This window comes from Microtus oregoni, unplaced genomic scaffold, assembly GCF_018167655.1.
Source record: "Microtus oregoni isolate MIOR12 unplaced genomic scaffold, Mior012 000027F_ref0000203, whole genome shotgun sequence".
Classification (NCBI taxonomy): domain Eukaryota; kingdom Metazoa; phylum Chordata; class Mammalia; order Rodentia; family Cricetidae; genus Microtus; species Microtus oregoni.
Window position 1 is genome coordinate 21,669,342 of NW_024543086.1, and position 12,955 is coordinate 21,682,296.

The 12,955-nt window shown below is 46.6% G+C and overlaps 1 protein-coding gene across 2 annotated transcripts in view; it reads right to left on the minus strand.

Moving 5' to 3' along the window:
* Window positions 1-1,612: 1,612 nt before the first annotated feature.
* LOC121463856 (CREB binding protein) overlaps window positions 1,613-12,955 on the minus strand; it is a 147,488-nt gene continuing 136,145 nt past the window's right edge. For both annotated transcript variants that reach the window (XM_041676379.1, XM_041676376.1), the window contains 5 exons: window positions 12,327-12,492; window positions 11,891-12,058; window positions 8,094-8,255; window positions 7,522-7,803; window positions 1,613-6,290 (listed from right to left, as the gene is read on the minus strand). In XM_041676379.1, coding sequence (XP_041532313.1) covers window positions 4,140-6,290; window positions 7,522-7,803; window positions 8,094-8,255; window positions 11,891-12,058; window positions 12,327-12,492 — 2,929 coding nt within the window. In that variant the 3' untranslated portion in view covers window positions 1,613-4,139. The remainder of the gene's footprint in view (window positions 6,291-7,521; window positions 7,804-8,093; window positions 8,256-11,890; window positions 12,059-12,326; window positions 12,493-12,955) is intronic.

The following is a 12,955-nucleotide window of genomic DNA, read 5'->3' on the forward strand; positions in this document are numbered from 1 at the left end:
GGTTCACGGGAAAGACTGTTTCAAAATGGAAGGTAGAAAGGAGCAATAAGACATTATTTCACTGTGCACCTCATGATTATTCCCTTCCCCTCAGTTCTGCTGCATGGCCCACATCCTCCATAACCAACCCCACCCTTCGTTGTTAAGAGTCCTACCATGCCCTTTCCTGGATCCTTACAGTTTCTAGCTTCTGCCTCTGCTCACAGGCCCTGTATTACCTACCCCACCCTGCTTATGTCCCATTTATGTCACCACATAGAATAGCTTCCCCGGAGTCTTGAGAGGCCCCACGTCTCATTCTGTTTTATCCCTTTAACTCTCCATTCTGGAATCACCTCTCTGTCAGAGCTGACAGAGGCATCTATGGAACACCAGATCTGGCTTGGGGAAGAAGTTTAGAAAGGTGAAGTGGCATTTGACAAAGGAAGAGGAACCTGGGCTTTGTAGTTAAGGATGGGGATGTAGGCTCTGCCATTGTAAACCAAACATAAGCTCTCCCATGAGAAAATTTTTGATCTACGTAGTATCTACCAAGGGCCAGGAACAGCAAACGACTTCCCACAAAACTCCCAGGGCCTTCTGTACACTCCAGTCCAAGCTAGAGGGGTTGACAAACAGGGGTCTAGGCCCACTTTCCAGCTTGGGACATTTAGAATTTCTTTGAATGCTCACTCCAGGAAGGGACATGGAAAGTTGTCTTGTCTTAGTGGCCCTTATCTGTGCCAACATCTGAGGAGTCCTGGGCAGTATCAGCAGGCGGGAGAATACCCAGAAGACATGACAGGAACTCAATTCTGTGGCTAAGCTCGCCAGACTCCCTCTGAACTTGATTAGCGAAAAGTGAATTGTTTTCTAACAAATCCTCTACAAACTGGTGTGAACATGGCGACAGCAGTGTTTTAGACAATTTACATCAACTGCAAACCCATTCACCCAAACTCACTGGGGTTTGCTTTCAGTTTGGGTTCAGGACCATTCCCTCAGTATGTTATCACTGCTCCCCACCCTGTACCTAGAATGAATAACCAACGCATGTAAAGCACCCACTACCTATCAGGCTCCTGTGTATTGTCAGTCCTAGATGGCCAGACTTATTCCTACATTCCCCAAGCTTGCTAGTGTCTAGACACAGGACTGCCTCCCAGAACACTATCCTGTATTTTCTGGCATCACAGTGGCTACCAAACACACAATCACCTTGATGAGAAGTGTTTCCTTCTGTTATTAACACCAGCTTATTTTGTCATGCAGCACTAGATTAAATGTTGATTCAAATGTGACCTCTCCTTTTTTGAGACAGGTCTCTATGTAGCCAGGGAGCTGTCCTTTAATTCCCTATGTGGTCTCTGGGTTGGAGGTCTTCCTGATTCCTCTAGGTCTAGCTTTTCTGGGATTAAGTGCATGAGCTACCACGCCCTGCTAGTCCCATTTAATAGAAATCAAAAGGCAATTTACATGTCTTTACCCCAACAGTGCAGAACAGCACGTCATCTGCATTCAGTCCTTAAATGCATGCAGGGCTGACATCTGGCATCTCCAGTAGTTTAGTGACTAGCAGTTGAGCTAATGCTAAGGGGATCATTAGCCAATCGGAACCACCTTTGAATCCAAGCAGTTTTACCAGCTTTTATTATAAACACCAGCACATTTCAAGTTCCCTCTTTTTGATCACAAATATAGGACTTTTTTCTTCTCCTCTTAAGTATACAGCATGAGACACAGTGTCTGGGCACTCCAGCTCTTACAGAAATTTCCTTAGGACAAACTTAGGGATATTATCCACAGCCCACATCCTCAGGCACATCCTCTGACATCCAGCTGGACAACGGCACAGGATGCAGACTCCTTGCCAAGTGCCACCTTCTGAGGTGGGTGGAGAGCAGCTCTTTTGAGGCTCCAGTTCCTCTTCTTGTTGGAACACATGGCTTGGGGCTTCCCAATGGCAGCAAGGGAATTCTGAAGAGCCGAGAATGTGCAAGGACCCATCAAGCTGAGCAAGGACGGAGCATCACCTCTGGAGGACTTGGGACAGGGCTTAGTTGGGGATGTTAGATGATGGTCTATTCCTTACCTGGTCTTATCCACAGTATTAAAAAATTCAAGATTCAAAATTCTACATTCAAAACTCTAATCTTGAAAGGCTTCCTCAAATTTAGATTTCCAAGTATCATGAATTTTGAAAATACTTCTGTGAACTTAAAAGGCCAAAAGGAAGGATATTTGGGTCATGATTTCTAAATTTAGCTACCCCTCCCCCATCTAGACCACTCTTTTGTTGGAAGACAGGTATTTTTTTTTTTTAAAGGTCCCTGGGAGCAGGAGGCTAGGGGTTTAGTTCCCCTGTCAGTGGTCCTCCTCTTAGATGTGACATTTACAGTATATAGGAGCTACCAACCCCTGCTCAGAAAGGACACCTGTTACTGGACTTCACAAGCCAGTAAGGCCATGAAGTAGCAGCCCCCAGGGTGGCACCAGACCTGCAAAGCCCTAATGAGCCACATGAGGCAGGCTGATGGAGGTAACCTCCCTGTTTAACGTTTGGGGAGGAGAGGTCAGGAACCACCTCAAGTCCCTGGAGCACCCTTTGCATTGATTGTGGGATCTGGGTAGAGAAAGAGGGGGCTGTCTGAAAAGGGGGAGGCAGGAGCCCTCACACAAGGGCAGCTGGCCAACAAGAAGGAGGACAGGAAGAGTAGGCTAGAGGCAAAGTGCTGTTTCTGACCCAGTGGCGATTGTCCCTCTTGGCATGGGTGACATTCACCTGTGAGTACTGAATATGCAAGGCAATGCTGAGCTACCTCCTCACTCTCTGCACAGGGAGCCCCCCTCCCACCTGGTGGCTACAAGCCTGGGACACTTCCCAGCTGCCACCCATACTGCAACTATGACTGCAGTCCCGACCTCTCCACTCTGAGCGAACAATCAGAACCATGTCTTACAAAGAACAGACTCCAAAAATATATATAAATAAATAAAAACCTTAAACATTCTTACAGGGATCTTAAAGAACAGAATACATGTTAAAAACTTCAGTAATTTATATCAATTTTAAGCGATACTTTATATACAATGGGGAAAAAACACATGCATAGTCCAAATACAATGTTGAAAACAGCATTTTCATAACAAAAAAACCCCCGAACACTAAGTGTTAATACCATGTACATGAATTCAAGAAGGACCACCCTTTTTGTCTGTTGCACACAGTTTATTTAACAATATGATATAAGAAATGAGTTGGTACGTTACCATTCTATACAGTGATTGAATCTTCTTGAATTTTCTTATTTATAGTAATTATAGCGCTTGCATGATTTACACTAGAATTGCTTTTCCTCATTTCAAGTTTCACATAGAAGAAAGAAAAGAATGCTTCTTCTCTATTAACATTAGCATGGTCTAAGAGAGTGATCATCCCTATTTTTGTCTAAAACCAGTTTTATCAGAGAAACAAAGCAACAATTTCTACATCTGCAAGACAAGAGGTTGGCTTAAGCCAGCATGTATAGATAAATGTGTGTGGGTGTGTACATGTGTGCACGCCGGAGTCAATTCCTATCGTCCAGGGGTAATACTTGGAGATGCCCACAGAGTTCACTATAGAAAAAAAATCTTCCCGCAACATCAGCTCGTTATCGGGACACATTATAAGATGCATTATTTCTGGAACCAGTTTCTGAGTATTATTTTTCTTTTCACTTTTAAACATAAATGTTTAAGTCTTGAAAATACAAATAAAAAATATGAATATAATGAACTTGTTTTTCCCATTAAAAAAAGGCATGAGTCACCAGCAATGACGACAAAAAGAATCCAAACAACCCCCCACCCCCCGAAACAAAAAAAAAAAAAAAAGAGAGAAAAAAAGCCAAGAGAGAAAGAGAGAGACTGACCAGATATTTAAATCAACTGGTTTTTAACAAAAAATATATTCTTTGTATTGTTTCTTTAAACATCAATCCACCCTTCCATGCTTGGGAGTCACAGTCCCATCTAGGCTTAATAAAAAGAGCCCAGATGCCTGGATTTTCAGTACAAAAAGTCCAAGAACATGAAAGGGGAAGGGGAAAAAAAATGAAAATAATAAAATAAAATAAAATCCCCAAAACAAAAAACAAACACCCAATGCTCTCATAATGCTACAAACCCTCCACAAACTTTTCTAGTGTGTCTCCCGTGGTATCACCAACCAGGGACAGTTCACTGGACAGCGCACTCCTGTTGGGGGTATTCAGCTGGGGGAGCATTGCACTCTGTTCAGGGTTCCCCAGGTGTCCCTGATCCATGGAGCTGGCCATGGTGACTGCGAGTCCGGGGTGGGGGGAACCAGTCTGGGGTGAAACATGGTGTGGTGAAGGCTGGGGCTGTATCCGTGGTGACGGGCTGGAATGTGGAGGCTGAGATTGGGGCCGCGGAGACTGGACAGGGGCTGGAGACCGCACCTGGTTACTAAGGGATGTGGCGATCTGTTGGCCGGGGAGATGCGAGGCCTGTGGCTGTCCTGAGAGCATATGCTGCTGGGGGCTCATGGGGTTCGGCTGGCCTGGGGACCCAATCTGCTGCTTCATCTGCTGCTGTTGCAGAATCCGCTGCTGCAGGGCCTGTTGGATGTTGGGGGTGCTATCTGCCCCCAGCCCAGGCTGCCCCATTTGGCCAAGTTGTCCCATTGGAGCAGCCATCTGGCCCATGGAGCTGCCCTGGATGGGGAGGTGCTGTTGCATACGTTGCTGCTGCATAGCTGGGGCATAGCCTCCAGGTCCTTGCGGCTGCTGGAACTGGCCGTGTCCTGCCATGGCTCCGGCCATGCTGGCACTGCTTTGCTGTTGTTGTTGCTGCTGCTGTTGTTGTTGCTGCTGCTGCTGGTGCTGTAGCAGCTGTCTCCTCACCATTTCTCGGTACTGTGGATTCATGTTTGCCATGTTGGGGTTGTGTCCCGGGTTCATGATGTTCAGAGCTTGTCCCTGGGGGTTCAGGCCTCCCATCGCCTGTTGCTGTGGAGGCACACCAGGCCGTGGCACACCAGCCTGCATTGCACTCAGGTTCTGCAGGCTGGGTTGCTGGTGCATGCCGGGCTGGGGCTGCATACCAGGCTGGGACTGAAGTCCAGGCTGGGGCTGCATGCCAGGCTGATTGGCCACATACTTGGCTGTGCGCTGTTTGATGAAAGCTGCCATTAGCTGTGGGTTTGATTTGAGGATGTTCAACACCTGCTGCTGCTGCTGAGGGGAGCTGGGTGACTTCAGGGTCCGGAGCAGGTCTTGCAGGGCACTTGGCGAGATGCTCCTTGGTGGCTGCACACTGGGCATCCGTGGCCCAGCCACAGCTGCCTGGGCCTGCATGGACATTACAGGCCTGGGCATGCCTGGCATTGGCTGCTGCTGGGGGATGGGTGCCTGTTGCCACTGCCCAGGTGGCATGCTAGGCATGACAGGCCCACTGACTTGGTTGGGACGGGGCACATTCAGACCCACAGGAGCCATCTGGTTCCCTGGGGTTCCTATACCTGCACGCCCTGGGGGCATGCCATTGTTGATGTTTGCTCGGTACAGGTGCTGCTGTTGCTGGGCCTCCCGTTCAATTTGCCGTGCTGCTTCCACTGCTGCGGGTGGGGGCTGGGCGGGGGGCGGGGGAGCTGGTACCTGGTTGGCAGGCTTCCCAGCAGACACTATTGTGGGGGGCTGAGTCCGGGCTACATTAGGGAAGCCAGCTGATGACATGTTTACAGGTGAAGGTTGAGGCTGGGCAGGGGGCTGTGGTGTCTGGGGTGTGCTGGGCTGCTGCGTGGGGGTCCCGGGTGGTGCTGAGGTAGGAGAAGGCAAACTCTGCTGAGGCACATTGCGGGTGTTCATGGTGGCCATTCGCCGGCGCATGAGCTGGGCCTGCTGCAGGCGATGCTGGATCTGCTGCTGGCGGAGCTTGTGTTTGATGTTGAGGCAGAAGGGCACAGGGCATTTGTTTTCTTGGCAGTGTTTGGCGTGGTAGCAGCAAAGAGCAATGAGCTGCTTGCACACTGGGCATCCTCCGTTAGTCTTGCGCTTACATCCCTTGGTGTGCTGCACAACTCGTTTCATCTTCTGGCAAGATGGCAGAGAGCAGTTGGCATTGCGACACTGGCAGGCATGGACCAGGGACTGGATGCAGCGTTGGATGCTGAGGCGCCGGGACTCCTGGGGGCTCTTGGACTGTGGCTCACCTTGACTGCTGCCCTCATCATCAAGACCCAGCCCCCACTTTACCATCTTATGGGTATGGCTCTTTGTGTTGTAGCAATTGATACAAAGGTCGTAATCCTGTAGAGAAGCAAAAGGGACAGACCAACATCAGCATAGGCCCAGTATGAGCGAGCAGACACTCTTGGGCATGGGTCAGAGTATAGGCCCAAAGCTTGAGCAGTTATAGTGGTCTCCTTCCCCCACCCACTTCCTTATTCCATGTGCTTTGAGAAAAGCATCAAGACCTTACCTTGAGACTTAATAGTGAGAAATAAGAACACCGTGGTCATTTCCTCCTAGTGCTACCAGAGGATGTCAGACACTATCCCGGGGAGAAAGGCATCAAATGATCCTCCCCCAAAACAGAAGCCCAAGTGGCTGAGAGATACTTGAACTTAGGAACTTTTAAAAAGGAAGCATTAAATGTGAAGGATGGGGTTGGGAGAGCACTCACTGGGTAAAATAAGGTGATGGTCAAATATGAGGACCTGAGTTTGGATCCTCAGCATTCACACAAAAATCCACTGCTTATAACTGCAGCACCGGACAGGGAGGAAGTAAGTGGACTGCTGGGAATTGCTGGTCCCCAGCCTAGCCCAAGGTTCAGTGACATATCTTTTCTAGGGAAATGAGGTAAAGAACTACAGAGCAATTCTCCTCTGGCCTCTGTATGCATACACACAAACAGTTCACATACACACATCCAAACAAATCTACCCACAAACAAATCTGAGGATGAAGTCCTAAGGCTGGGTCTAAAAATTGTGCTCAAAGAAAACACATAAAATCGTAAAATAGTGAAGTAGAAAGAGGACAGAGAAGCCCGGAGAAAGCTCGGGAAAAACAAGAATTGAAAGGTAAGTGAAGAAGGAAGAGTTAGACAGCTTTTGCCCTGACCAGGACAAGCTCTACATGCTGAAGACAAACTACACACAGGGCAGGAGACAGTGAGCCTACCAGTGGTATACATGAAGATCCTGCCATTAGACCTGATCAAAGGTGTCAACAAAAGGCATCCCTAAGCCCTTAGCAAGGCTAGGAAGAGATAAATACACAGGAATTCCTGTAGAATCAAAGTGTTCCAAAGTCTGTCCAGAGTCAGGCTGCCTCAGCACATGGCCTGTAGCTGTGGCGGACAAGGGCACAAAATAAGAGGACAACAAGGGTGCCACTCATGCCTGGCCCCCCATGATGGGAGAGAAAGCACAAACAGTGTTGTGTAGAGATGACAACATCTACATCCATTCCTGATGCTGGAATTCTACATCTACCTATGGGGAAAGGTCAGAAGGGAGGTGGTGGGGCTTACCTCACACACAGTACAGTGCCAGCGTGTCTCTACGTGGTGTTTACACTCATTGCAAGTATAGACAAAGCGGTCCTGGCCTTGTGTGTGCAGCTCCACCAGCATGCACAGAGTGGACCATTTGGAGCGGCGTAAAGAAGAAAACTCCCAGTGCTTGTCTCTGGCCAGAGTGAGGAAAGCATCACGCCCATCCATGAGATCACAGCTGAGCAGGGGGTCAGGGTCCACGATGGGGGGCTGAGTGCTGATAACAGGTCCAGCATGCAGATGAATCACAAAAAAGACCTGAAAGGAGGAGCTGCATTAAACCCCACAGAGAGACAGCTTGTGCCAAGTGCCGGGCCACATCTTACTTAACCAAACCCAGAGCCTGCTTGAGGCCCTGGTTTCTTGGGATGGAACAACTAATGATAAGACATACAATGTATTAAGAAACCACTGTTCCACCTTCTACAGAGGTAGTCCTCCCTTCTATCAAAGACTTGTACAGGGAGCCTCAACAGAGCAGGCCTGGTGCCAGTTGTTCCTCCAGATTCTGAGTATCCCCGTAAACTCCCACAAGACTATGCCATTACCTCCTTATGCTTCTCCATGGTGGCATATAGCTTCTGGGACAAGTCGTTGGACACATTGGGCATGCTAGGCTTCTTCTTGTTGGCGCGGCTAATGCTGCTTTTGTTTTTGTTGGTCTTTTTATTGTTCTTTTTCTTGGCATTCTTGCTGTCACCTTGACTGCCCTGTAACCACATGCAAAACTGTCAGAACAACATCATTTCCTAATCTGTGGGGCTCCAGAGATCCCATATGCACCTGGGCCATAGGCTGCCATCAAAGGGCTAAAAATTGAATCTTCCAAGCCTGGCTGGCACCTGTATGTCCTTTTACTTCTTCAGGGTGTGTGTGTGTGTGTGTGTGTGTGTGTGTGTGTGTGTGTGTGTGTGGTGTGTGTGTGTGTGTTTGTTTTGTTTTTGTTTTTTTTTTTTTTTGGTTTTTCGAGACAGGATTTCTCTGTGGCTTTGGTGCCTGTCCAGGAACTAGCTCTGGTAGACCTGGCTGACCTTGAACTCATAGAGATCCACCTGACTCTGCCTCCCCAGTGCTGGGATTAAAGGTGGGTGCCTGGCTCTTCTTAAGGATGTTAATTCAGAATCTAAGCTTAGATTCTAAGAGGAAGTTTCCTATCACTCCCCACTGGACAGGATTGCTAAGCTGTTCCATCCTGCATTCTCAGTACCTGGTTCTTTATCTTGGGAAGGCCGGCTGTATGAATTTTCAAAAGACTTGGGGAATGTGCAAATGAAGGTAGCACCAGGAGGAGCAGGCATACCCTGATTTTTCCAGGTCCCACTCAACACTTGGACTAGGGTAAAGTCCAAGTTTGTCTTGCAACCTGTTGTTATTATTTTTAATTATTACTTGGCTGAGGTCTAAAAGGGACTCACTCCTCAGTTCAAGAGTTTCAATGATCCTACTATAAAAAGAACTTGGGGCATCATCCATTTAGAATACAACCAAGAAAAGCTAATCGGATCTGACCCAGAGAACTTCTTTATCCTGCAGTACTGGGAGTGAAACCAGAGCCTTACAGAAGCTAAGCATGTGCGCCACCACTAAACTATGCCCTCAGCTCCACACGGTCACTTTTCCATGTGATGCTGCATAACCTAGGTTTCAAACTCATCATGTATCTAAATCAAATAATTTTTAAAATTACTTTACTTACATGCATGTATTATGTGTATTTGTGAGTGTGTCACAGTGCCCATGTGGAGGTCTTTTTTTTTTTTCATTTTTAACGGAAGATTGGAGTCTTCGAGCATGTGGACCCTGGGACTTGAACTCAGGCCATCACACATGGCAGTAACAGGCACTTTTACTTGGACCCATCTTAATGGCCCCTCAAATAAATTTTAATTATTTGAATTTTTTTTTTTTTTTTGGAGACAGCTCTGGCTGTACTGGAACTCACTGTGTAGACTGGCCTTGAACTCACAGAGATCTGCCTGCCTCTGTTTTCTGAGTGCTGGGATTAAAGGTGTGTCACTATGCTTGAATTCAAATAAACTTCTTAGTTTATTATTATTATTATTATTTTATTTTTTTAAAAGATAGGGTTCTCTGCATAGCTTTGGAGCCTGTCCTGGAACTCGCTCTGTAGACCAAGCTTAGGCATCTGAGTTTGAAGCCTCTGCCTTCCGACTCCTGAGTCTGTGATTAAAGGTGCCACCACTGCCCGGCTAAATAAAGTTTTTAAAGAAATTGTTTTTGAGCTAGGCATGATGGTACGCACATTTAATCATAGCACTTAGGAGTCAGACTGATCTTTGAGTTTAGGCCAGCCAAAGTTATGCAGAGAGTCCCCTGTCTCAAAAAATCAACAAAAAGAAGAAGAGAAAAAAGAGAGAGAGAAATTATTTGGTCACCTGGAAACACGCACTTTGGTTATTTTTCTAGTGAAGTTTTATCTGTGCATGTGCCTAAGGGTAGCTGGGGTTGAATACATGATGTGGTATCCTGTCTCCCTCATTTAACACCATGAGAAACTCTTCTCTACTTCAATTAACTTCAAATTCTAATTTTTCAGTTTTTTAAACTGTTTGAGAATTTCATACATGCATGTAATATGTTTTAACGAAGCACCCTACCCCCATTCCCTCTCTTCTAGTTCCTCCCTGGAGAATCTAATTTTTAGCAGCAAAGCAATGTCCCCTACAAAGTGTGAGCCATACTAAAGTTAATCCCACTGTGAGGTCCTAGGTAACCTTAGGAAGGGGAATCCTTGCTCTCAGCATCTACACTGCATACACAGAAAACAACAAATCTACTTGTCAACACTTTCCCTAGCATACAGTGAAGGAGGGCTCAGGCACAAGCCACCTAAGTCGTCTGAACAGCTTCACTGACACCATGCCAGAGACCAACTTGGATGAATCAGTTTGTTCTGCATTCCTTTAGAGTCCTTTCCTTGGTAGTAGCAGGACTGTCCTTGTGCTTTGCTGCGTTGTGCACCAGTGACTCCCACAGGTGGGCCCACTTCCACTTCTTCAAGTGACGCCACCACTGCTGTCCTTAACAAACTGAGACAAATGGTTCTGTGTCAGGTCACCTATGCTCATGATCACTTGGTCTCCACTGCAAAGTACCAAGTCAGCCACTGAGACATGCCTGTTCTTTTAAGTCCAATCTGAATATGGCCTACTCTCTCTAGCTTCTTGGGAACTGTTTTGCAGTCAAGTAGGAAACCAAACCATGATGAGGAACAGCCAAGTTCCTGAGAAGGTGAAGGGATGGACCAACTTCTGGAGGTTCCAGAGAAAGACAGAGAGAGAAAGAAAGTCAGACAATAGGGACAATTTGGGAGATCTTGGGAACAACCAGGGACATAAGCTTCTCTATCATCCTGGTCTGTGCTTTCTATATTACAGCTGTCTTTTTGAAGACATAAAACGCAACATGTTCAGTGTTGAGCACATTGATTCAACAGATCACGTGTACACTGAGCATGCATGCTTATCTGAGGCTTCAGGTGTTGCCACATGCTGCCAGCACCTCTAGCCCTGCTGGGATCCAGTCTGACTATTTCCTATGGAGCAATGCAACCCACTATTTGTTTCTCCCTCGCCAAAGTAAGTTCAAGCTTTACACAAGACATTCTTCTAACTCATCATTTCTCATATTCTACAAACATTCTCCACAGAAGTCACTGTACATACCTACCGGACCTACAACTACAATCAATATATATGCCATTGTCAGCTCTACCTGACCAAGTAGTACCTTGTGACCTTTGATACAGCATACTTCCTCCCCTCAACTCAAGTGGGATCTCAGCTCCGATGTTACTGTTTCCAAAGGCACCCTCAGACCTCTTGTCTTCTTTACCTTAGGTTCCTTTCTTCTCAGAGTTGCCCCACCACATGAAAACACATCATGAAGCTATCCAGGTCCTTGGTGTTTCTCCTAGTATAAGATACCTCTTGGGGCAGGGACAAGGTCTTGCTTAGTACACTTTGCACTCCCTGGTACACAGGGATAGTAAACAGTGAACAGATTGAGAGCAAACAAAAAACAAAACAAAAAAGCAAAAAAACGCCCCTCCCCCAAAAACCCCACAAAATGAGGAATTGCCACAATACGCAGCACAAGGCACTTCAGTCTCTCTAGGAAGTAATTTCTACCCATCTCCATGTACTGCCCTGGTTCCAAAAGGTCACCATCTCTCCAGGTCTAACCAGTAGGCCCCACATCTGCTTATTGCTGATTATGGTGACATCCTATGTGTGTGCACAAGAACACCCACAGGAAGAAGCCAACAGCAAATGTATGCTTTTCAGCCTGCCATTCTGGTGGCACTGCTCTAGCTGGGCTGTACCTCAGGGGTCTCACTAGCTGCAGTACTTTCTTCTTTTTTCCTTTCTTCTTCTTCTTGTTCCAGCTCTTTGATGCTTTCTTCCAACACATTAGGCCAGAAATCTCCTTCAAAATAGGGTAACTCCTTGGCACTCGTGAGCCTGTCTTCATTTGCTTGTTTGAAGATGTCCTAAGAGGAAGCAGAAGAGAGGTGAGGTGAGGTCCCCTAGAGAGGCTACTGGGGACCACATACACAAACTAGACATCAACTGACTAAAAGGCCCACTGCTTTGACCAACTGCAGAGTTGCTTCTGCAGTTTCATCAGATGTTTGCAGGCTATTGCTTTCTATTTCTTGTAATTTATCATAGTTATAAAGCACATGAATGCCAGAAGAAAATACATAAAACATGTCAGTCAGCTGTGACAAAGTCAACATCTTCCTTCAACAGGAGTACCTTATAGTCATTAATGATCCTCTCTGCGAATGCCTTGTCCAGCATTTTCTTGTACCATTCCTGCAGTCGTTTTGGTTTGGGGATTTTCTGATCAGGAGGGTGGCAATGAAAGATGTAGTCATCTCCTTCACTTGGAGGACAGGCCCAGATGTGTCCTGTCACATACCTATAAGAACATACAAAACAAGCCAGACAGAAGGTATAAGTGAACTCTTATCTATTTTTGAGGCAACTGCAGCTTAAGAATAGTTAACTAAAGCAAGAACAGAAATTAATGAGAGAAGATGAAAACAAAAGAAATGGCCATAAATGCTTGGGTAGGTCTTATAAAATACTTGGGCTCCAACACAATATGTGAATGGTGTGTGTGTGTGTGTGTGTGTGTGTGTGTAAAAGCATTATCTTCTTCATTTACAAATCCAACCCTATATTCAGCACTGAATACTTCATTCTCAGAAGTACTTGCATGGAGCTGAGCCTGCCGGGGCCTGGAAAAAGGAAGTGAAGCACCAGCTTCCTGCCTATTTCCTCCTGTGACTGGAAAGGCAGCTCAGGCAAGTAACTCTCTTTAGAGGATTAATGTCAAATATCTTATCCGCTCTGTTCAAGGCACTTTAGCAAACCTTTTC